We start from the raw sequence: 26,114 nt of genomic DNA on the forward strand, positions 1-26,114 counted from the left end.
ACACAGTGATGAGACACAGGCAGAGCAGCCAGGAGCTCTCCAGATGGCTAGAGAAAGTGTTTGTCTTGGGTTACTGCAGGGCAGTCTGGACTCTTAAAGCCGGGGAGGCATCATTAGGGAGCAAGTTAGATGTCCACCCAGTAAAAGCGAGCGAGCGAAAGAAAGAGTAGGCAGGCTGCCCGAGAGGGACCACGCTCGCCTATTGTTAACATATACTTGACCCCCACTAACCTCTTCACGACACAGATGTCTCCTACCTCTATCACCTCCCACTGCTTTAAGCCCTCCCCCCCTGCACCTGGGTAGCGGGGCCGGCCCGGCTGCCGGCAGTATGCTGCCTGCCTCGCGCGCTGCCTGCTAGCGGGAGCCGGGCGCAGCGGAGCGGCGGCGGCGCGGCCTCGGGCGGGCTCGGCTCGGCTCGGCTCGGCACCGCACCGCACCCCGGCTCGCCTCGGGTTCGCCGCGGGCTCAGCTATGCGTCGGCTGCTCGGGGACAGGCAGAGACCCCGCCACTGACAGCGGCCGCTTCCTGCGCTCCACATCACGTTTGTCTGAGGCGGCGGCGGCGGCGGCAGCAAGAAGGACCTGGGCATTAACTATCTCGACTTGGAGACTTTGCTTTATTTTTGGTTCTTGTCCTTTCCCGTGGAACCAGTAGTCTCTCTCGAGCTGATCCTCCTTTAAAAAAAAAAAAAAAAAAAAAAAAAAGAGCGAGAGAGGGTGGTGGGGGGGGGGGAAGAGCAGCTGGAGTTTCTCCTCGGCTCGTTTTGACTTTTGTGGACGTGGATCATCTGGACTGGGAAGGGAAGCCGCGCGGCGCTGCTCTCCCCTTTCCCACCCCCTCGCCCCTCCAGCAGCCTGGGCTGCCGTCTCTCCCCCGAGCAGGACGGGAACTTTTATTTGCAGCTCGCAGCCCGTGGCGAATGGTGGGCATCTCCGGTCCTCTGCAGTGTGAGTACAGGCGCGGGCAGGGCTGGGCAGGGCGCGCCGGGGCGGGGGGAGCACGAACCCCTTTTCTTCTCCTGCCTCCTCTCCCGAAGGGCTCCCCGGGCTCTGAGGGGTTCCCGTGGCTGTAACTAACCCAGGCGGACCGGGGCTGCTGCTGTGCCCGGGCCAGGTTAGCGCTGCATGCAGCCTTACGCGCTCTGTCCCCGGCTTACACACTAGCACTCCGGATACTGCTCAAGAGCTCAGAAACCAAATAACCCAGTTTTTCAGAAAATAACCCTCCCAGGCATATATTATAACAAAGCGTCAGATCTGTCTGGATTTAGGACTTGCCTTTTTCTTTCCTGCCTCCCCTCTCTCCAGGAGCTAGAGCTGGCCAGTGTGAGCTGGAGTGGCTGAAATATTTCTGATGGGATTGTTTTGTTTCGCTTGTTTGTTTCACTGCAATCATAGGTTTGTGCAGCACTGGCAACATCTTTTCGGACTATTTTAAAAGAAATATTTTAGGCGCTGCACGTCGCCTTTAGCTGCACCGCGGTCTTGCAAATAGCTTGTTTCCTAAAACGACAGGATAACGTTAGGGATTGCGTTTCCAAAACTGCCATACAATGTAACTGTGTCATCTCGTCTGGCTGTACTGAAGAGTTCGATTCCATAAATTCGCAACAGGCCGTTGATAAGGGAGATTGGAAAGATGAAAACCACGTTCCCGGCCACTCAGACGAGCCTTTGACTTTTGCCGAGTTCGAGTTCTTTTGTTAGTGCCAAAGTTGAGAAATTTGGTTTTGCGCAGGGAAGGGTTTGCCACCCCACCAGGAGCACCCGTGACTCCGTTTCAGAGTTAATTTATAGCGAACTAGCCGTCCTTCCTATACTCTGCTCCCCTGGATGTTAGAGAGAAACCGAAAGTAACTAATCAGACGCAGCTCTTAAATCGTTCTTGCTCCAGCCGGGAGCTAAAATGTTACTTCCTTCAGTTCGCTGATAAGTTTAAAGGAAGGAGGGCGAGGGTATGGGGAGCCGAAGCAGCCTCCCCCTCCTGCCCCCCAGGTTGCGGAGCCGGGCGCGGCGGGACCGCCCTGCCCGACCGCAGCCGGGGGCTCTCCGGCATCGCCGCTGTGGGGAACAGACGCCTCGAAGCCGCTCGGGTTTCTCTGGGCGAGCAGCCCTCCATCTTCCTTCCGATCCGCAGTAGGCTCTGCCCGTCACCCCCTCCTAACCTCTGCCGTGCCCTAAATCACGGCACGGAGAGGATCCGTCTCCCGCAGCCTCCTGGCCGTGACTCCCGGGAGCCGGCAGCTCCCGCCCCGCAGATAGCTCGGGAGCGAGCTGCGATCTGCTGGGTCCGCGGCAGCAAGCCTGCCCGAAAGAGCCGCCGAAGTTTTCCACGGACAATCGCAGCGGGGAGGGAAGCGCCTGCCTTCCCTCGCCAGGGCGGCCCCAAGGTGCGCGGTGCACGGCTGCGCGCCCGCCTGTGCGGGCAATGCTGGACGCGGTGAGCAGGGCACGGCGCGGCAAGGGTTGGGCAAGAGTGGGTATATATGCCTCTTAAAATCAGCCTGCGGGAGCTGCCGCGCTGTCTCTGGGAAAGCAGCAAGTCCCAAACGCCTGGCTATTGGCGTAGCCCTGGCTAACTAGAAGAATGTATTGTGAGCTTTGGTATGTAGAGCCAAGCGTTTGCTCCAGCAAGTACTCCTGTGCTTAATGTAACGCTGACCCCTTTAACTTTTAACATCGCTTCTCCTAATTAATCTCTTCAGGCCCCAGACTTAAATGGTTGTCCACAGCTGCTACAAATTGATTTATCCCCTGATGGTGGTCCGAGTTGCTGACCAAAGCAGGATTTTTTTTTTTCCCTCCCCATTTTTGGTCTACTAATCTGTTTTGACTTATTCCTACTTACAGTAATGCTTGCATGCTTTTTGAAGGACTTAGAAAATATTTTCCATTGACATGTAACTAGAAACATAATTATTGTATTTGTAAACACAATATGTTAGGGCTAAGGGCGAGAATAAATTATTTAACTACACCCATGAAGCCTTACATTTCTATCTCAATTTCTGCATCCTGACAGATGCAATGGAAAGTTTAAATAAGCAACTTTGTTAACTGCAGTTTAAGGCAAGATGTGAAAGACGTTTTTAGAGTTGAATTCTATTGTCCAGGTTTTCTGTTCTGCTTTTCTGTTAACGGCTTAGTGAACCTGGATAGCCGAGAGGATTGAAACTGGTTTCTAATGGTTGTTAAAGTTGATGCCTGACCTTTCCATGGGAAGTCTGAAAACCTCATTCAGTTTATTCTGGGCTGATTTCCTTAGGAAATCCAAAATGATCAGGGAATTTCCTTCAGTTCGGCTGAATGGTAAAAAAGTTATTCCATCTTGTTTATGCGTTCTGGTTTTAGCACTAAGTGTTTCTGTGGCTCCCCATCAATAGGAAGATAATAGGAAAAGACATGAGAATGGCTCATTCATAACTGTACAGGCTGTGAAAATAGGAAGTTGGCAAAGGCTTTGTTAGGTGTGAGATTCACTGCAGATTTGCTGTGAAGGTTTTTAACTAGGAACTTACAATAACTATGTTTGATAATTGATAGCTTTCTTAAGGTCAGTTCATATCTGAACCTTCAATATAATTGCTACAATTTTCAAATAATGAGTCGTTTTCCTTCGCTGTCATGGGAAGCTCAGCCATGCACCAGTGCAAGAAAACACCAAACTCCACCAAAAATCCAACAGACTCTTTAAATCCATTCATGCCTCTGACAAGCTGGAGCCAGGCGAGGGGTACAAGAGATGATAGCAGGACTTCTTTCTGTCCTGTGCTTGCAGAAGGGTGAGCGGCTGGGTTCTTGAGCCATGAGCATGCTGTAGGGAGACAAGAACCATTCTGTTTGTAATGGAATGCAGACAGCAGTGTTAGGTCACTGCTTCCTGGCAACTGCTGCACAAGTTGTTTTTCTTCAAAGGCTTTGAGCTTTTAAATAGTTTCCAAAATCTTTTTAAGTAAAACGCTGCCTTCTACCATTTTTGACCACCCTAACGTTAACTTGTTTCGTGCCTAAATAATGGACCAGTAAAACATCACAAGGTATCTCTCATCTGTGTACGCTTAACACTATGTATGCCTGTGTGCACATGGATTTTATACCGGGAGTATTGTGTTTGGAATAACGGGGGAGAAAAATAGCTCCACCTGGAGTGCTGGTCAGTGGATAGTCAGTTCAGGACATTCTTCCCTGTCAAATCCTGTTTCTCACTTCTCTGAAACGAACTTCAGACGACAGGCGTTGAATGCGAAGTTCGCTTCACTGAGGAACTGTGCAGACTGCAAACTCCTCATTGCCAGACGCTTTGGGTGAAATAGGCATCTGCAGTGTTTGCACTGGGGGTGATGGAAGAAAGGGCTTGCAATTGTCATTTTCAACTTTCAAATCCACTTGCCACAGTCCATTACTGTTAAATCTTTAACTAATTGAATAAGGATATCAGTATGTTGCTATTGCAGGAGATTCAGACTTTTTAGATTGGGGGGTGGAGGAGAAGGTCTTGTTCTTTGTTTTGTAGAAACTTAAGTTGTCATGCAGAGATCAAGAAGACTTAATAGCTGAAATAAAACATGAATTTGGTGTTCTGAAGAGGCTATTTCTCATGGCTTGACTAAACAAATGTGAAAAGACAATTATTTAAATCTGAATACATTAAAAAACTTTGACCCATGTACTTAGTAGCAGCTTGCCCTTTTTCATACGGCCTTTAAAAACAACCTATAACATTTAAAAAGTTGAAACTGACACTGAATTTAATATAAGTAATGAGAATGTAAACCCTTAAAACACTGGCTTCCAGGTTACATTGTCCTCATGTTGTTTCATATCAGAGATCTAAAGCAGTTGGTTTAAAAACTGAACTTTTAAGTAAATGGGTCTTGGTTTTCCACATAGATGTTCCTTTTAAAAGAACTGCTTTTAAAATGCAGTTATCCTGTTCTTACTATAATTTTTATTAGTTTAATATATGGTAGCACAAATACACCAGGAAGTAGCAGACTGTGGTTTTGTGGATATAGAAAAATGAACAGCAGGCATAAAATCAAAGTCAAAATATCCTGTTCTTTAAAAGCTTTTTTTATTTCCTCTCCTCCAAATTTTCATCTAAAAGACATTGACTTCCACCTTCATTTTTTTTTTCTGCCATCAATATGAAAGTTTCCAAATACCATTTAGACAACAGTGGACATTTTATTAAAGTAAACATTAGTTCAGCATAATGGAGGTAATTGTAAGTGATAAGAGCAGAGCAGGTTATCTGTGTGTTGTTTAAACAGAAGGAGCTATTTTGCACCGTTTCCAGTAGCCATCTGTAGAGAAGAAGGGTTTGCACCTGTCTGTCCACACTAATTATAGATTAGGTCCAAAGAAATGAAATTCGAGTAGCCTTTCTCTTAATGAAATCCATAGTGATTTTATTGTAAATGTGTTTTGTGTACAGACGGTGATGGTTCATCTGTGAGTAAAATAAATTGCTGTATGACTGTTACGTACTTGTAGCTGTAAAACAGGATACTGCTGCATTAACAAAGGTCCTGAATAAAAATGCAGTGCTTCATTTAAGTCCTAGCTTCAGTGATGGCTCTAGCTACACTTAATCAAAAAGGTTCACTGTAGGCACAGTTATTTAGGGGTATGTTTCAGGGTAGACTTTTCAGTTATCATCACTTTCATGTCAGTGTACTGGCATGAAGGTGGTCCTTTGCCTGAAATATGAGGCAGAAATGGTTTCATGTTAAATATGTACACACATACATGCAGAGTGTGTCAGAAATACTTTCCTTTGGTTTAACCTATGTTATTAAAATAAAGTGGAAAGAGTGAGAAATGCATTCTGAAGTAAAAGGTCACATGAATTTCTACCACATCTGTTTATAGTAATTATGAACATAATTAACATAAGAATTACAAGTGAGGTAATGACAAGCTAAGCTATGAGATATTATGCCATAACAGTCATATGTTGGAATTCTCACATTATAGCACACTAGAATTCACATATTCAATGCAAGAAAGAAAATGTTAGATTTTTATCTATTTTAATGCTTCAAAACTTATCTGCCTGGGGCAGATGGACTTTCTGCTTTAGAGGAAGGTAACCCATTATTACAAGAGAGTCAGTTGAAATTAAGATTTCTAGCCTGCAGCTTGGACTTTGAGACAGCTGTGCTTATGGAACGCCACTTCTGTTGCACATTTGTATTCTGATTGTATTTATTTTATTAATACACATTGTGTTATTTTTAAGTGTGTTTTCACAGCAAACTGCTTACATTCGGAAGGATAATGGATTAGTTCTTCTTTAGAGTTTTGTGATTTGAGTTATAAAAGTATGGTCAACATAGACATAAGATGTACATGGTGGCCCTGCAAGATGAGAATCTGGCAGATCCTAAATTAGTTCATGGCATGGTATGTATGTATTTCAAGGAAAAGCACTGTAACAGAAACAGCAAAAAGGAGCAGTCTCCAATTTTTGCGTAATAGCTTGAAATAACATATGCAGAATGAAATCTCTGTATTACCTTGCAGGTTGACTTAATTAGTAAGTCGCTTTTCTTTAGAAATGCGTAGAACATATCCTTAAGTTTAGGAGCTAAGGTTTCAAACAAGTTGACTAACTTTTGTAATATGACCTGTCTGATTACCTCTAAATATGGTTGTCACACAACTGACAACTGGAGGAAGTTAAGGGAAAAGTGGCCCTTCTTCAGAGTAAAAATACTGGCTGAGGAATGCGTAGTAAATTTGACATGTGAAAATCAGTTTGTCTTCACTGAAAAATCAAGGTCCTGGTTTTGCGATAGGAACATTTGGCCAATTGCTGTCTTTCTGAGGCTAAACATATAGAGTGGTTTACGAAAAATAAAAAATTACCTTGTGCTATGTCTCAGTGATACCAAGAGGTTTTCACATTATTGGATTAGTGGAGGATTTGTGACAGACCCCTTTTTATCTGACATTCATTGCAGTGACACGATTTTCACACATATGCCCTTCCCCCACCTAGGTTCTGGTTTTCACTTTCTATTATGTGTCAAATTCCCTTTATTCCTTTTCTTGTGGAATACACTGCTATCTTTGACGAGTGATTTTGGAAGTAGTTTTGCACTGAACAATGCCAGTCTTACTTCAGCGTGCTGTCATTGTCCTCCTCCCTCCGTTGTGGTGCTCCTCGGCCGATGTGCAATGGAAATGCGTGTCCTAACAAATAAGTGTTGATTTCCAGGGAGAAACATTTTAGAAACTTTAAAACCCGAGCACACAGTGTGCCTGGTGCTGGAATAGCTATTCTGCTGGCTGGCTGTGCTCACGGTAGGCAGGCCAGGCTGCCTTGCTCTCTCCCCTTTCCATACCTCGTGCTAACCCCGCGCTGTTTGATGAATCCCGACAAAACAGCCCTTCAGTCTCCACAGAACCTGAGCTGTGAAGTGCAGGGACCTACTTCTCCTTACGGCTCATCCTCTGGTGAATGATGCCACCACTTTGTAGCAGCAGCGCTGTGTTCAGGCTCTTATGCCAATGGTGACAATGAGCGGGCTGGGTTAGGTAGGGACTTGGCCAACCTGGCAGAGGGTGCAGTCTGAGACTCCACTGGGCCAGGGGCCGCCGTGCTCATTGCGGGATGTAGGTATGGTCTGTGAGCGGCGAGCCGGGCTGGAGGCAGTCGTAGGGACGATCGCCTCGGTGGGGATGGCAGCGACCTCCGGCAGAGGATCCTTGGGGAGCCAGCGCTTGCGCGATCCCTGGCAGGGTCCTTGTCCCGTAGAGGTGTTGGGCGACTCGCAGGGCCGGAGCCGGGCCGGATGCCGGCCAGAGGGCAGGCACACGCAGACCTGGGCACCGCCGCCTGCTCCCCCGGTGGGCGGCGCGGAGGTGGCGCCTCTCCTCGTGCCGGGCGCGGCCTCCCCGGGGACCCCGCACCGGCCCCAGCCCCGCTCCCGGCCCCGCCGCCTCGCACATCCTCCGGCCGCCATCTGGGCCGCGCTGATACCGTAATCGCCCCGATGCACGCTGCCGTGCCGCTCCCCCCGCGCCGGCGGGGCCGCGGAGCCGCGATGCTCCGTCCTTGTGCCGCAGATAAGCTGCGAGGCGCGTGAGGCGCACAAAGCCCGGGCCGCGCCGGCGCCTCCTCGTCCCTCCCGCCGCCGGAAGGTAAAATCTCCACCCGCGGGCGGGAGAGGCGGAGAGGCGGGCGGGGGGACACCCCTCGCGCCTCACACCGCCCGGCGCGGGCCGGCTCCCTCGGCGCTGCGCAAGTCGATAGGCGCGGGGAGAAGTGAAGATGTAACCGCTTGTGTCCCCCGGAGCGGGCGGGGGATTTACGGGCAGAGGTTAGCCGGCGGGGAGATGGGATCTGCCTTTTGTTGTGCTGCCTCCCCCCGCCCCCGGGCGGCGCCGAGGGGAGAGGGGCTCGGTTGCCGGGCTGGCCCCGGGGAGGGAGGAAGTGGCCACAGAACAAAGGTGGTGACCAAGGGACCCCCACTTAAAACACTGCCCAGGGGAGCCGAGAGTGCCGTGTCCGGGTGTCTGGCGGGATGGGGTGGAGGAGCCCCGGCCGGGGGTGGCAGCAGGGCCGAAGGGATGTTACAGCCCCGGCTTGTCACGCCCGGGCACCCACCGCTCACTCCTGGGGTGGTTTCGGTGAAGCCTTCTAACTTCCAAAATCCCCTCAGAGGATGACACCGGGCTTTAGGAAAAGTGGCCTCTTTGCTCTTCTTTATTGTTTCGGATGGACCTTTGGTGGTGCTTTATAAGTTCTCTCCCAGATTAAGATGACTTGCATGCCCAGTGTGTGCACGCACGCTGCTTTAGCAAATGGCTTTATCGGTGGTCATATCTTAAAGCAACATTAAACAATTACCTTTATATTTAAAAGTTTGAAATATTTATACTGCCGTTTCACTTTGTCGAGTGTTTGCACAGATAGATATATAGATATGATCTGGTAACTAAAAGCCTAATTAAAATTTGTTTAAAGCCAGGGGGGCATGTATTCTTGTTGACAGCAGCAGATCGATAGGGTAAGACAATAGAGCCCCATTATTTTACTTCCATTGACTGAACATATTGACATTTCAGGTTTGCGATTGCCTCAGTGAGCATGATGAAACACTGAAATTCATGAACCAACTGTCTGGAGTGGCACATATATTACTGTATGTCATCTCTGCCTTCAGGTTACCTTATCACTGAAGCAGAATAGTAATGGATGGCAGCAGAGTACTTCAGGGGGGTGAGGGCTCTATCAGTTAAGAAGCTGACACATAGCAGGTTTCAGGAGTATCTTTAATTACACCTAGAATTATGTACAAAGGAAGATGGTCCTTGTTACCTGCTGCTGCGCTTCAGAGTTTACAGGCTCAGAAGCAGACAGGCTAACAAGGTACTTATGTTTCATTTTTTATATGCATGACTTGACACCTTTAACTTTTGCAGGAGCCCAAGGATTTCTGATTGTGCTGTTTGCATGCTCGCCATGTTCACCCAGTCTTGATGCTCAAGTTCCAGAGCATCTGCTAGACTTTCTCCCAGTCTGAAGACTGCAAAGGAAACAAAGAACAACTTTGAAATCAATAAATAAATGCTCTTTGAATTTTGCTCCCCTCAACATGTTCAAGCGACAACGCTCAGGGAATTCAATGTAGTGAGACTATAGTGGAAACAAACATATATGCATATATGTATACACACACACATTTTTTTTCTTGGTATAAGCACCATAAAAAGAAATGTCTGTGCAATATGTGCACATGAATGCATAATTGTATATATCAGTTTATGTGATTGCATATAAATGTGTATATAGAGAAGACCCCTGTCTGCAGGGCACGCAATGTGTTTATTATTTCTAAGGTTTTCACATCATCTTTAAAATCTAGCTGACTGTAGAATGAAACCTATCAGAGTAATGCAGAGATAGAGATTGAAATTAATTTAAAGCAGAAAAAGAGCAAATACAGAAGAGCTGTTATGATTTAACTAATTTTTAAAAGGAAGTGGAATGAAAATATAGAATGTATTTTGTGTGCCATCTACTCAGCAATTGTTGCCATCAAGTGGACTGCCGATGCCCTTTAAGATGGTAAAAAGAAAACTAGTCCTTTATACCATTTTCCTGAAAATGTTAGGTTTCTGTTTGATCAGCAGGTGCTGTTGAGATGAAAGCCATGTGTAAATTTTCAGAAGGCCAAAAGTGTCAATTCAGAAAAGGAAAGTGATAAGAGAAAATGCAATCAGTTTTCCTGTTTTCAATTTGTGCAGGATTTGAAGAGCTGTTTTGTTAAACTGCTACATCTGCTCCAATATGAATATTGAACTACTTCCACTAAAAATAACACCCTATAATTTGGAAGCCATTGCAATCTTTTGTTAATGCAAGTGGGCTATTTGGAAAAAAAAATCTATTCTGAAAAATCTCCTGCCTAATGTGCATTTTTGTTTATCGGCACTTTTATCTTCAGCAGATAAAATGGCATTATGCAATTAGGACCATGTCTGTTTGAACTGGAAGAATGACACTGGATAAGCTGAATGTCACTACATTGGTAAAAGGATTTAACTCATACTTTAAAAATAAATTTATTAATAAACTATGATTGTATCTTAAAATGACATGTGGCTGTTTCCCTGTTGCAGTAATACAGCTTTACTTACTACTGAGGACCTTGAGCAATGTAAAGGATGTTTAGTACATGACAGAACATTCTTTAGCTTGTTTCATTCCTGATACACCTACAAACCTTAAGTTTAGGCTCTTCAAGGTCATATTAGTTAATGGGGATTTTGGCATAACTTTTTCCATGGTAAATGAAATGACTGAGTCATGCATATATACAAAAATATTCACTGTTGTGGAGCTGCTGATCCAAGTGAGTTCTATAACTTGGAAAGCGTAGTATTGGTAAAGCATATATTTTCTATCATAAGTATCTCTGGAGAACATAACACTGCTGCTTTTAATAAAAAAAAAAAAAAAAAAAAAAAAAAAAAAAAAAAAAAAAAAAAAAAGCCCACAAAACCCCCAAACCAACAGTAATCCAATGGAAAGGATATGTGTTTGTTAATTTTATAAATAAGGATCTAAATGAAGAAGGGATAATTCACTGTTCTATCTATGGAGCCCTGTGTACATAACATGAGTAAACGTGCAGAGTAGAATGAGAGCTTTTATTGCTTTATTTCAGCATAGAGAATTACCTGATTTTAATATTAGAATGGGTTTTAGCGGTTGAATTCTGATCTAATCTAGTAGTCAGGAACTAATTTTTTTGATAGGTGGCTGCCTGGGAAAGGGCCTTGCTGATGCTTCTGTTTGGTTTTGCAATTGGATTTGTAAGCTTTTGACCTTGAGGGATTTTCCTCAAAGTGATCTACAGATCAGAAATAATTAAATTCAATAAACTGAAATTTAAATATAGAATGGATTCTGTATGAGATCCATGCTTGTGGTGGGTTGTATAGAAGTCTGTGGCATGTCTACTTTATAGTTTGTATTCCCCAGCATAACTGTGTGCACACACGTGCATAAATTTATGTTGAATGACAGAGGGATAATTATTTATACAGATTTTATCCAAAACTCTGTGCTCTCCTGAAACATAACAAAAAGCCTCCCTCCCCAGAAGAGTGTTTACATCCCATGACAGTCACTAGATTCAAATCTTCTCAACATGAAAGTTGTTTCCTTTCCTCCGAACCTTCTTTTCCCCAACAAAGCTAACCCTGTTAAACCTCACCTTCTGTGGGATGTATACATAGTTATAGACATATGTACGAGAAGTAAATATTACAGAAAACATGGCCGATTGGGGCAAAATGTCTGTAGCCTTAAATAGCTGGTGATATCTGCCAGCAGCAGGAGCAGTGCTGAGGAGGCCCTACCTCGGCTGACCCGGGGATGTGAGAGCCTTGGGGAGCGTCGCGTTCGTGCTCCGTGCCTGCGTGGGGCTTCCTGCTGGCAGATACTGCCGAGCAAATGCTCTGGCGCAGTGTGCGAGAGCAGAGACTGCCTACCTGAAGAGTTTTGGAACCAAGGAGCTTTTTATTTTGGTTGTCGGATTTTCTGGTACTTTGTGCAGGGGTTGGGGTGGAGCCCGGCCCCAAAAGAAAGATTATAGCTGGATGCAGGGTGTCCAGATTTTCTTATCTAAATGTTCTGAGCGCATTCATGGGAGTGCTCTGTTTTCTTAATCTTTGCCAGAAATGCTGCATACAGTTTTGCTGTTCCTGTTAAATGGTAGCCATATTTAACTCCACTGGTTATGAATGGAAATGTGAATACTTTAATGTTCCCTCTCATTTTCTCTAACATGTTTTCGGATGCCTGGAAAGGGAAGGCATCCTAGATACCCAAAAGTATTTTAGAATACACAAAAAAAAAAAAAAATAGAAATTTTGAAACTTGGGTTTGTTTATATGTTATTTTTGGGTATATGTGATATGGTGACATATTTAAGGGATATTTTTATACTCAGTATTATTTATTGAGTGTACTGTTCGTGAAAGTACCGTTGTGTTGTATAGAACTGTGCAGCAACAATATTCCTGCGTGATCCCATATTGTAACATGCTGATTTGGGATCCTCATGTGATAGCTCATGATTTCTTTAATAATTTTGGAAGGCATTTGATTCATTGCCATTTTTATGTCTATCAAGACAGGTATACTCTGGCACTTACAGTAAAGTAAATGTGCAAAGTTCATGGAGGATAGATAATAGGTTCCTTTGGAAATTAGGTTGCAGTCTGGAAAGACAGAAGACTCCACCTAGTGGAGTGGAATTAATATGCACATGGTGGCAGGCAGCGGTGTGTAATAAAATAGGTATCGTTTATGGAGAGCCAAGTTGCTACAGAGAGTAAAGCCCAGGAATTCCTGAGGCAATGGTTGTATGACCATTACAAATTGTACCAGGCTGTAGTTACTTTTGGAGCTCTAGGAGGCTTGTGTATGTCTGCCATGTTGGATGTTAATATGCAGTTTGCATAAGTAGTAGGCATTACTAGCTTTTTTCTTTTGTGGTGCCATTTATTTGGAGATCTGCTGCCTACATTTTTTGATTTCTGATGATGACCCCACAGGTGCCCCTTTTGGTTGTGGCCCAGGTGTCATTTTAAATAGCTCAGGAAAAAACCAAAACACGACCAACAGTTCAACTCCCCCCAAAAATCACCACTTTCCCCCCACAATTGCTTATTTTTTGGAATACCTTTTCTGGTTTTTGCTTCTTTTACTTTGGTAATGGCAGTATCAGAACGTTGGTTCTGCATGTTACCCTGACAGGTTGTGTGGCATGTTGAGTAAAGCTGTGTGTGCTTTCTGAGAGTCACAAGGTTTAACAAACTCTCTGGTGAAGCATCAGATTATGTGGAGTTTTGTACCTGTGCTTTACTGTCCCATTGGTTTGGTCATGTTGTGCTACGAGGATGTAATAAAATGAATTTTTAAGCTGGGACGTGGATGAACATCCAGCCTGAGCAGCTAAGATACTATCCTGAAATTCTCTTGGAAAATTCATCCTAACATTGAATCACATATGCATTAGACAAGTTCAGGAAGAGAACTCTCCAAGACCAGCTCAGGCTTTGACTGAGAGGGTGAGGCTGTTGCCAGAAAGTGGGATGGTTAGGGTGCAACAGAGGAGACAATGCTGCAAAAGATTTGGGAAGAGCGTTCCAAAGGAGCACTATCAATGAAATCCAGGTGGGGTTTGTTGCCAGAGCCATTAAAGCATAATGGCGCCAGAAAAAGCTGCCAACAAGTGTGGGAATAATGGCACCTGTGGGTGTGCTGTCAATGGATGGTACTGCCAGGATGATTTTTTTATTTTATTTTAATGGTGACATTGCTAAAAGTATTTAAGAGTAATGTTATAGAAAGTGTTTTAATGAGTGAAGTCACTGAGTTCCAGGAACCATTAAGCAAAACCTGTTTCATGACTCTACTATTTATTATTTTAAAGCTTGATGGCAAACCACTTAATGTTAGAAAAGCATGCTGCAACCTGTATTAAAGCGTGCTACAGGTGGACAAGGAAACCATACTACTGAACTGAATAGCCCAAGGTAGTTTCTCAATGTTGTACACAGTTCACGTACACCATGATAAATTAATGCAACTCCATGGATCAGCAGAGCTTGTAAACGTTGAATTAAAATACTGGAACTCAGATGTTCTGTGGTACTCCCATGCCCAGTTCTCACTGAAGACAGTGTTCTTTTAATTTAAATGCCAGTCTGAGAAGTGGGACCTTCAGGCTTTCTGGGCTCCCATCTCACGTCTGTGATCTTGACAATATTTTTTTGGATTGGTTCTCAGATCTAGGTCTCAGAAAGCAAGGGCATTCTTTTTGAATTGTGAATCACAGACTTACCTGACAAGACTTCCATATAAAGGAGAGAAAAAGCCTAGTCCTTCCATAATAATACTTGCAGATTCCTATTGAGTCCATTGGGCCAGGATTCTCAACTTGAGTATCCCAAGATTTGTTCTAAATTGTGTTTAAGCCAGCTGCCTGCTCCAGACTTTTTCCAGAAAAGTGCACAGCTACAGTAAATACCAGCTACAGTAGTTGGAAGGGGGGGGATCAATGTATAATTTTCCTTCCACATTCTGGGATTTATTGGTTCTACCCTCTTCACATGGGGAGTTTCTGATGTTAGTTTTCTTTTTTTGTTTGTTTGTTTCATTTGTTTTTAAGTCCAGGCCTAAATTTCACTACCTCTTACAGAACTATTATTGGCCGCTATTGTTTTTATTATTTCATGGCTTCTCTGGGAAGAGAAGGATGGGCAGGACCTCAGTGACATTGCCAGAGTAAGTCATCAGTGACCATGTCTGCCCCTTAGGAGGTCACAGGAAACAGGTGGCTGTGTTAATTGTCCTCACTCCCAACTCTTGTCCTTCCTGGAGGGAATTTAGAAGTGGTCAGGAAGTGTCGAGCCTACTGTGTCCCCTCAGGTTCACTGCTTCAGGCATTCATAACAATTTGAGGTATGTGCCAAGCAAGGGAGACTGTCTGGGAATCCTTACTATCCTTTTTAACCTGAGTGACTACCTGGCTGGGAAGGCTGAGTGCTGTTGCTGCAGAATATGTTTGGGACTGCAATTGGAATCCAGCAGAATAACAAAGAATTCTATTTAGGGAAAAAAAAAAAAAAAAAAAAAAAAGTATTTCTCTATCATAACTGTTTTTCTTCTTTCAAGATATTCATAAAAAGTCCTAGGTAAGAAAATTACAAAAACTCAAGAGATGCATGAAATATTTCTGGAAACTATGATCCCACTCTTTTATCTGGTGAGTTGAGGATGGAGAATGTCAGTGTATTTTCTGCTTATGGCAGTTTTAATTGTCCTTATTGCAACTGCACCATAAGTAGTCATAGATCTCTAAATGGCACTCAGGCCAGTGCTTTGGAAAATCAGTTAGGGTCTTGCTACTTTATATGAGCTTCTTGTTAACAGCTTGCTTGATTTTTTTAGCAGTGGAAGTGCACAACATTAGTGAGTATCTCACTGCAAATGCGGCACCCAGTGCTGTAAGCCAGGTTTTGAATTACCAGTAATGTTTCTATACAGCGTCTTTTAGAAAGTATTCACTTACTTTAGAAGTGATGTGAGTTGAGTAATAAATACAGTAGTTATTTATCTGCCATATGCATTTGGGGTGAAAACTCTGAGCTTCTGCACAGGTGTACTCTTGATATTACCAAGACTACTTGGTTAAAATAAGGTGGGCTGCAGGATTATGTGGCTGGTGAATCACACTGGTTTCTGAAGAATATAATTTTAAAGTAGAATATTTTGTAAAATGTTAGTTTAAGAACCGCTTTGCAATTTACTTCCATCAAACCCATTGTACCAGGAAAAACACCTCCTTCAGGAGGGAAAAGGTGTCAGTATTGCAGAAGAATATCTGATTTTTATTCAGCTATTTGCTATTTAAGCTCCCTTCTTTTCAGTGTAAGGAGATCAGCTGACAACAGCAGCAACTAAATCATGTTTGCAGCTGGGCAATTACAGTAAGACCCTAAGATCTGCAACTGTCAACCACGAACACAGATGCCTTCAAAGTTCTGTTTTCCTTCCGTGTGGAAGTCGTTGGCATGGAACAGATGCCTTCATTCTGGAGAAACCAACCGCTGGATATAATTGGTTCTCTCTTGTCTTGTCCTCTAGGGACAGTCTTGCAGATGAAATTAGATGAGAGGAAAAAAAAAAAAAGAAGACACAGGCACACAGACTTGCACATGACATGAAGCAGGAGTTTTCAGGATTCCTCTGTTTTGTCACGTGGAACTGTTTTCAGCTGGAAGATTTCACTCCATTTTTAGCACTCTACACATACACATGATGATGATGCTATATGAAAAACATGCAAATGAAAATATGTATCTGGCCAAAGTTTATTATTAATCTAGGCATGCTTGTTTAGAAATAAGACAAGCATGTCCAGCCCATATTACTTTAAATGTTGACATTTAAAGTTAAGTCTCAGAAGAGACTTAACCACTGCAAACTTTCATTGCAGTGGTGGAGTCAAAGTATTTTTATCAAATGATTTGGTAGTTTTTAACATGGGAGGGAAAAAACAAGTAGCAGACTTCAAAATTCACTTAGCATTATAGGCATTCAGTTAAGAAAGCATCATTACAGGAACTTCAGCAGAGTTAGTCTGGTGGACACCTGTGATGTGCTATTTCTGGGAGTGCTGTGGTACTGAACTGACTGTGTCCTCTTACTGCAGGCACCTAAAATGAGGTGATGGCAAATAGAGGCTATAAGAGAGAGGGAGAATCTGCCTACTCTGTGCCTGCTAAAGTGTTTCTGTCATCCCCTCACTGCCCTGGTGTAACAGCTACCAAATCATTGTGGTTTGTGTTTTTTAATTATACGACTAAAATAAATTTATACCAACTTTAGGTTACCTTAATAAGCTCAGTTGTGAACTGTGACAGGCAGTGCTGTGTGTTCTTGGGTAGACTGGGTACATCCAGGAGGTGGGTGCAGCAGGGATTGGGGACTGCCAGGAAGTAAAACTGCCCAAGACCCTGGCGGCCTCATCTCTGAATGCCTTTTCTTTCTTAAGTTTTATACAAGTCGGTGTTTTAATTTTTTTTTTTTTTTTAAATATATATTGCAGTTTGAGGTATCAGTCCCTATTTTATCTACATGGTGCATTTACTATTACTGTAGTAGTAATGTCCCCAGCATTGAAAACTGTCAGGAGTTATCTTGGTGCTGTCTTGGTCTGGATAGTTGGTAGAAGGCAGTGGGCAGTTTTGATACTTGCTGTAGCTGGATAGCTGCCCTGTGCTATGGACCTTAGTTTCCTGCTAACCCCACAGAGCTGTGTGGGTGGAGGGCGTTTGTTCACAGGGACTTTCAGTAGTTAGAAGGAAGCCCCAGGTAAACTTGTTTTTGAACTGATGACAGCTTTTATACAGGGAGATTCTGTGCTGTAGGACTCCAGTTCTGATTCACAGAACTTGAGTGTGACAGTGTGCTTGCTCTTAGCATTATAATTCTGAAGAACCTCATATTAAAGGGAAAATTTAACTGGGGAAATGCTTAGGTGATGAAGGGATTTCTGGCAGTAACTAGGAAGTACAATACTGGTTGGTTTCATTTGAGGCTGATCCTGATATTTGTAGTCTTTACATCCTATTAATTCCTTGAAAGATAAGCTGATACAAGAATGATTTCCCAGGGCCAATGGCTCTTCTAAAAGTCTTGGCTCAGGTTATATCCCCCTTCTCTACACGTATAAGATAAAAGCACTGTGAATATGAGGTTAACTGAATTCAAATAGAAGACTCTCTAGAGTTATTGCATTCCTTAGAAAATAAATACATTTCTCATATGGTTGAGATTGATCAAAAAAGTATTCTGTATGCCAGTGATTACATTCCCATCTGTGATTAAGGTTTTCTGTCTGCATCTGGTTTTCACATTATATTTCTGTAACAAGAATCCTTTATATGGCAGAGTTCACTCTCTGTATTTTCTATTAGCTGCAGCTTGAACTACTGCACGGATCGCAGATTTACACATGTGGTTTTCATTACTTCATACCATTGAGAAAAAGTAATATTTGTTTGGGAAAGTATGTTTTTCAAAATTTCCATGGTAATACAACATGTTGATCCTTTTTTATAACACTCATGTAAGACTACAAATTGTTTGAGACATTCTGCCTTCAGTGAAGTTCAGACATTAGACAGTTTTGCATGTACATTCGAACAACAGCAGCACTTTACAATTCAGGAAGCAAAAATACAATTAAAGAAGGAGATTAGTATAGAATGGATATAGCAAAATGCATCCATCACTTTGGGAAATGTGGCAAATAGAAAAAATGAACATGGGCCTGAAACAAAGGAAGAGTAGCAAATTGAAGTGATGTCTTCATTGTAAAGTTGATGACAGAGTTTGATTTTTTTTTAATAACTTTTTTTACAGTAAGATGTTTAAAACCTTTTACTAGCCATGAAAAAGAAGTATGCTATTCAGCAGACAGAAACACTGAATTTTTATATATTAAATAGTTTAATGTATTTGACCATAATTGTTTCTAGTGGCCAAATTCAAAAAGGTTAGCAAAATATGAATCCATCTTTACAGATGTCTGATGTGTAACTCTGAATCCAGTATATGATGTTAGTTTAATATTCTGCTGTAAGGCAGTATTTCAGCCAGATTGTGCTGTTGTCACTTGGTAGAAAACTTAATGTCTAAATGATCTCAGTGAAATTAATAGGGGCAGTTGGTCAGTGGAGAATTTTTCAGTTTTGATAGGGGCATGGGTTTATGACCATAAAAATCAGATCAAACTATAACAACAATTCAGAGAATGCTCTATGCATTTATGGAAATTTAAAGTGTTACACAAAAGTCTGGGCAATTGAAAAGTACACAATTCATTCTAAGGGACAACTGAAAGGTAAATTTATTTCCTATGTAAGAACATTGTGACAACTAGACAATTACATACAAAATATAAATAATTTTATAAAAGTAGTTATTGTGCACAAGTTGTGGAGTCCTAACCACATTTTGGAGGTTATTTTCCAAATGCCAGAGGCATTTGTGTCACTTTGAGAGCTCCACAGTTGCCAAATTCTGGGTAGAGTCCTGCAGTCCTTACCACTTGTTTTCACTTAAATCAGTGGAATTTTGGCTTCCTTCAGGACTGCAGGGAAATGTCTGACCATGACCACTGGAAAGAAAGGACTTTGGTGAACCCCTTTGTTCTGTAACCTTAACTTTAACTTGGGAAGGTTTGTTTTGATTTGAGAAGGGTGCTTGTTTGTGGGAAAGATTGCAGTTTCTAGCACAAACACAAATGTGGTCTTTTGCAAATGCCCTTGGGCAATGGATCTTTTTTGTAGAAGGATCTAGTCCAGGAGAGGGTTGGGCTGGAATCTGGGTTCGATGCATGAGCTGTGGCCGGATCCTTGTGCATGCTTAACTTGATGTCCCAAAATACTTGAGTAGTGGTTGCAGATTGAAGCATGTACATAACTGTGTGTGCTTGGCTCTGAAAAAAACTTTCTGTCTTGACATAATTATGAACCCCTGAAAAGCATATTAATACCTTGGAAAACACTGTGATAATACCTTGACAAGATTAATACCTTGACAACACTGTGATAAAGACTAATACAAATGGTAGAGTATTTGTGTTTTTAGTTTTAGGTGTTGGAGTGGGAGGGAAGCTGCCTTTTCAAAAGTGGGAAGATGATTTGTAAATATATCAATAGCTTTTTGATCTGCCTTTCTTTAAATGTATTTGCTGTCATGTCTTACAAATCCAATTTAGTAACGCGATGTGTAAATTGGAAGATCTATTTTTAGTAAACATTTTGATATAATAAATGATTCTCTAGGGCTTCTATTGAATCAGGTAAAGTATCTAATATTTTATATTATATGGATGTATTTAAACCCAAGTATTTTTACAGAATCAACTAATAGAATAGAGGCTGCCCTTAATTTGTTGCCATCTATATATCAGCTGTTTTAACTGAGCAAGTTAAGAAACAACCTTTGTTAAAGAATTAATACAGTTTTAAAGTACCTTATATTAGCTAAGAATATGTGGTTACTTGGTTTAGAATAATGTTTCTCTTCCCTTTTTATTTAAAACACTACTATTATCATGTGAATGAAGGGGTGTGGTGCTTCAAACTGGCTGTGATATATGCTTTTTTTTTTTTTTTCTTTTTTTTTTTTTTTTTCTTTCTTTTTTTTTTTTTTTTTTTTCCATTTGTTGTTGTCAATAGAAAAGATTGCTCTCTGGACTGGTGAACATACTATCTGTCCCAGTCAGAAAAGGAAAGAGGAAATTAGCAGAGCGATTGGTGGAGAATGATATCTGTCAAAAGAAACACTTGGAGAGCACTGAGTTTAGTGATAGGTGACTGCCGGAAAAAAGGGAACTTTGAATTTTGTCAAGGTAAGGAACAGAAAAATATTCGATTTTTTAATGTGAATTCCTTTTAGAAGTTATTTGTGTGTATATAATGACTGTACCTTGCCTTGTATAAACGGTAATAAAAAAAGAAGTCTTTCCCTTTAGCTCCAAAGAGTCTGCCTAAATCAATGAAGGTGCTGTCTTCGTTTAATACCAGGGAGAAAGAGTACTGCAATGCTAATAAAATACATCAGTCATGACTTTTCTAAAATCTTAAATACATATATATGAATTTTTTAACTTTGGGGTTCTTTTTGTGTTTTGCTCTTTATGTGTCCTGTCAATATTACTTGGCTGGGTTGTGCAAATAGTGACATTCAGTTTCCTGAACTGTGAATTGGAATAGTATTTGCAACCAGGTTAAGAGACAGTTGTAATCACCTTGGCAAAATGGTTGTGCTTGGATTTAGTGGAATCCTCTGGTAAACTTGTTGCATCAAACTGGGAATCTGTGATAAATTTGATTGAGATAATGAGAATGGATATTTCTGCTTCTTGTGTGCAAAGATTTTTACCATACTAGAAAAGTAAATCTGTTATTGCTGGACAAAATTTCTAGATAACCTATGGCAGTCATTCCTGTCTTTACTGTAACTACATTTTTTATTCCCAAATGGTGTGTCTGGATGGCAAGAAACTGCTAAACTGATTTTAAGTGCTTTTCAGCACTTGGATAACTTTCTTTCTCAGTGTTGGACCATATTGCCTGACATAACTTTATGATGGAGTATGGTACCAAAAGAAGATGAATAGTGTCTGAGTACTCACAGCTTTGCTCTGGACAGATTTAAAGGTAGCTCAGCCTTGATCATGTTACTTGTTTTCCCACTTGAGATCCCATGGCCCATGGCTTTGCCTGTGGGGTGTGGAGAGATGGAGAACAGCTGAGAGAGCCAGCGGGAGCCTCTGTGCATCGCCTTGTGGCCAGGGCCAGGCCTGAGGTTTTGTGCACCAGTGTGAACATACTTAAAAAAAAAAATTAAATCCTAATAAAAATGAATTTGCATGCTTACTTGAGTTCCTAGCTCATTTTAAAACAAATAAATGCTTTTGTGGGACCTTCATGTACTAAGGCAGCATTGGAAGAGAATGAATAATCTTGGGAGAGTTTCTTGTGTTTTGATTTTGCTTATTTACAAGTGTATAGCTTCTGACTAATTTCTCCTTTTTACTATCTACAGTCTTGTTTTTCAAAGTGCAAATGTACCCTATACAGGTGCTTGTTGGTTGGTTTCTTTTGCCATATGGGTCTTCATAAAGGATTTAAAAATAAATAAATGTAAAAGTAAAGATGTCATGCCTGAAGTATGCCGTGCTGGCATACTAATGGGAAGTTTATTGTGGTGTATTGCTGTCAGAGCACGTGCAAGATAATAGAAATTTCTACAACATGGAAGGAAGGCTTATTTTCTAATACCATTAATTTAAAGGAAGGGAATTAATATGACTAAAATTCATTTCGTTTCTATAAAGTCCAAGTGACTTGATGGTTGCTGAAGTAGTTGTAAAAGGGAGGGAACAGCACCTTATCCCTCTTGTTCACTGTTGTGCGGATTGTGCTCTCTGTATCGTCTGGGTGCAGGCACATCTCTGCCCTGGTGAAGTTGCTGTATACTGCATGATTCCCTTCCCTGTGCAGTTCTATCAGTTGTAGCCTTATACCTAAATAAACATGTCTCTCCCTAAGACACCCCTTACAGAGTTAACAATATTGTATAGTTTCCACCTTGATAATGAACAATTCAAAACTGCTTTGTAGCTCTTAGTGATCAGTGGTGAATAACAGTTCTTTGGCCATTCCCATTTTGACATTTACTTGAATTGAGGTGACTGGGTAAGGTGTCTACATCTGGATGGATTTGTGTCACACTCAAAAATTTTAGTCTTAAATGGCCAAGAAGCTCCACATTTTCAAAGATTTTTTTGTTTTAAATTTCAGTGAGTAGTTAAGAGATGAAGCCAACACTGTTTGAGCATAACTTAATATGGACTTTGCTGTGCCCAAGAAGATTGACCTGCTATTTGAAACCTAAATAGAGTAAAAGGCAAAAAAAAAGGTGTTTTGAGTCTATTGCCCCCTTGAAGCAATGGCCTCTTGTAGCAAATGACTACTTCTGCTGGTGTGACCCCTTTCAAGCATCCTCATCTTTCTTTTGCTGTTGCAAAGTCACCTTCTCTTGCCTTCCTTTTTTATCTTCAAAACAATTGTTTGCGTACCGATGCATCTTAAGGAGTACGGAGAATATAATACAGTCCCCTTCAAACATAACCACAGATGCAAAAGAGTACCAAGTGTATTATAGGCAGTGAATTGTCCTTCCAATCAGAATTTCATCTGTTCATGTGGTGCACACCTGTGGCTTGCTGGCATTGCTCTTGATTGGAGTGTGAGAGAGCTTAATGAAAAACAAAGCCAGGATGACAAGGAGAGACTCTACAGCAAACATGGGTTACTTCACATTAGTAAGAAAGTGAAATTTGAAATACTGGCTTGGAGGCAGCTCCCTGGTATGTGGGAACATGTACTGGTGACTCTGCAAAGGACACTGGTGCCCTGCTCGCCTCTACCTTGTAAATAAAGTATTTTTCTCTCTAGATCAGGTTGATTTGGGCCAGTTGAGAGCAGTGGCCGATTTCTCCAGCTTGCTTTCTGAGCCAGTATTCCTGGGCAGGAATCCAGCTTTTGAAGTGCAAAGAAAATAACCCATAATCTATATAAAACGCTAGCGGATGAGGAAGGGAGGAAATTTACAGAGAATAAGTGAGTTTGAGAACAACTATGTTAAAAGTATAATGTAAGGGGAGTGTGTGTGTTTGATATTAGGATTTATTTTAATTTGAAAATACGATGTTTGAAACTTTTGAGGTGAGCAGAGGACAAGCTCTTGTAATATGATCTATTTATTAGTAAACCGAAACTAAGTGCTCCAGTTCAAGTTCCTTTTTCAAAGGGATTTTTTTTCCCCTGAATATGAAGAGTTTGGATTCCTTCTCTGCTCCCCCCCTCCCTGCTCCCCCTCAATGTAATGTGTCTCTGATAACGTTAATGGGCTTTGCCCCACATGGAGCAGCAAGTGTATTGTACCACTGCTCACTGATCCCAGGTCAGTGTGATGCGTGAAATCAATTTATTTGAATCTCTTTGCCTGTATAGGAATTTGGCAGCATGCCAGTTGTTTTCATTTAATGTTCTTTGTGTTGAACACAGACAAGCAGGCATGCTTTTGTACTCCTCTTTCTTCTGTGCTCTTCTCTTTTCAGCCAATATTCTATTCTGTGGGTTTCCAGAAAGAAGTAGGAATGTGTTACCTTCTTTAAAAATAATTTTTGTTTAAATAGCCTTTAAAGAGCATAGAAACTAGGTCAGTCACAAAGCAGCCCTGTGTAGGGGTTTCTGCCGAGTATAGGTGGTGACACCTGCCCTTTTCCATTTCTGAAATTTGGGGAAAAAGAGAGAGAAAACACTAGTCTATTTTTCTAATGGCTAGGTCTGTAATTTTTGTCCTCTTGTCAGACAAAGACTCTTCAATAATGCTTAAATCAGAATAATTTTATTTCTAAATAAGTGAATGTCTGAGTGTTGGCTGGACAAATTGTCAATACGTTTCAGGATCTTTTTGAATAATGACTTTAAACTAAACATTAATTTGGGAATCCCTTGCTTCATCTTTCTATCTGTTCATCCCCTCCCCCCAATAAATTTAATATTTTGAATGGCTGTTTGAAGAACAGCTACATCCAAGTACCCATTTCTTTCATTTTTTCCTTCTTTTTATGAGAAATCAAGGTGTGTGGAACACAGCAAATAATTTAGCCCTTTGTAAACTGGGGGTAGGGGAGGGAGGGAGTAGCAGCAGATATTTCCATGAGGATTTGTTTTAGAACCTGGTGTGGGGAGCGGCAAGAGCAGCAGTAGAAGGCTCTGCTGGTGCTTGGGGAGGCTGGTGCGGAAGTTGATGTGCAGAACCGCGGAGCCGCCGCACAGGGGTCAGACTCGTACACATCAGCCCTGTTTCCTTGTTTAATTACCTGAAGAGCAAAACATCCAGGCTGGGAGTGTGTGAAAACCCAGTATCTCGAACAGCAGTTTGCTGCTCTGACATCCTGCGAGGCCAGCCCCGTCTGTCCGCAAACGTCAGGGCTGGTTCCTGACAGGGGGCTATCTCTGCCGGGCCTCGGTTCCTTCCATTCAGGAGGCATTGTGTGGAAGAGGGTTTGGTCAGGAATTTGAGGTTCCTGCCGGTTCTTCCAGCCCGGACAACCCTGTGACAGATAGGCATGATTTTTTTTCTTTTAAAGAATAATAATAATAAAGGAAAAAAAAAAAAAAAGGCTCTTTTTAGTCTTTCCCTTGTAATTCTGGCATTGGTATAACACTGACTGAAACAAAACATTAACTCTTTTGCTTCTGAATTCATGTCTTTTTTCTTTTATTTGATTCTTTCTTCTCTTGCTTGACCTCATTTTCAGAAATCAAATCTTCTGAGGAGCAAATTATTAGAGGTGGATTTTGTTCTATGCAACAGTTAAACTTTTGAAAATGGTATTTTTTTCACAGTTATTATTTATATAATCATAATGCTTGGCATATTAAGTTTGTCATTTTAAGCGTGCTTGGCAGCATTATTTTTCTTTGTCCCCTGGGTTCAATCCCAAGCTAGTGTTTGTTTCTGGCCCATTAAAACAGTAATGGTAGCTATCAATGCTTCTATTCTCATTATTCATGTGATTTTCTTAGATGTCCAGTTTGGTGTTCAATTTTAAAGTGTTGAGATAGTCAGTTATAGTCCTTGCTCTTCATAGCTGCCATTTGTCGAGGTCATAGGCAGCATTCAGGTTTGAGTCTATAGATGGATAATGTTCATTGGGATGTAAAGCTCCTGCCTGTAGCTGAAAAATACTGTATGTTTACATAGGCAAAGGCCTTGGATAGGTGTGTGGGTTTTTTGGTTGGTCGGTTTTTTTGTGTGGTTTTGTTTTGTTAGTTTGGTTTTGGTTTCGTTTTGCTTTGGTTTTTGTATGTATGTGTGTGAAGAATTAAAGTACAACTTCTTGTCTGAACGATGAGTGAAGAATATTACAGTTATTTGTACAGTTTCAATACTTGAATTTATAACATAGTGGTGTAAATAGGTGTACTGCTTGAACTTAAAATCACCAGGTACAAGTAGTAGAGGGAGGGAACATAATTAATAAGGCCTTCCAGCAAAACTGAGTGTAGCATGTGACTACTGCCTTCTATTGTTGTGGGCAGAAGCTGGTCCAAGAAAGATATTTGTGGTTGCAGAAGTAGAGAAGGAGAGCTGAAAATTAACTAAGGTTTCATTTCCTTTCGTGCTGAAGGCTTTTGGTCCAGTCTGTAGAGTTATGCCCACAGGCTCAGCAAACATATTCATGTGCTACAGATTTTGGGTGTTTCGTAGAGCACCCAAAGATTGAAATCTTGTGCGGTTAGATTTTCCCTGCTAATATTTAATTGGAAATTTGTAATACAGATGTAAGGACATACGTTTCTTCTTGCATGCAGACATTGCCAGGTAAGGATTTGGGGGACCCTTGAGTGAGAGAGGAAGTCTTCAGTGTGCATATGCAGTCTCAGACAGGAATCAGCTACAGAACAGGTGGACCACAGAATCA

General features: G+C 41.8%; 1 protein-coding gene across 3 annotated transcripts in view; it reads left to right on the forward strand.

Annotated features, from left to right (window-relative positions):
- Nucleotides 1-439: 439 nt before the first annotated feature.
- RUNX1T1 (RUNX1 partner transcriptional co-repressor 1) overlaps nucleotides 440-26,114 on the forward strand; it is a 112,541-nt gene continuing 86,866 nt past the window's right edge. Inside the window, exons 1-2 of one of the 3 annotated variants that reach the window (XM_058419498.1) lie at nucleotides 440-951; nucleotides 20,287-20,459. In XM_058419498.1, the coding sequence (XP_058275481.1) occupies nucleotides 20,372-20,459 (88 nt within the window). In that variant the 5' untranslated portion in view covers nucleotides 440-951; nucleotides 20,287-20,371. The remainder of the gene's footprint in view (nucleotides 952-20,286; nucleotides 20,460-26,114) is intronic. The other 2 variants (XM_040054621.2, XM_040054640.2) reach the window with 2 other exon arrangements.

The sequence above is a fragment of the Hirundo rustica genome, chromosome 1 (genome assembly GCF_015227805.2).
Source record: "Hirundo rustica isolate bHirRus1 chromosome 1, bHirRus1.pri.v3, whole genome shotgun sequence".
Classification (NCBI taxonomy): domain Eukaryota; kingdom Metazoa; phylum Chordata; class Aves; order Passeriformes; family Hirundinidae; genus Hirundo; species Hirundo rustica.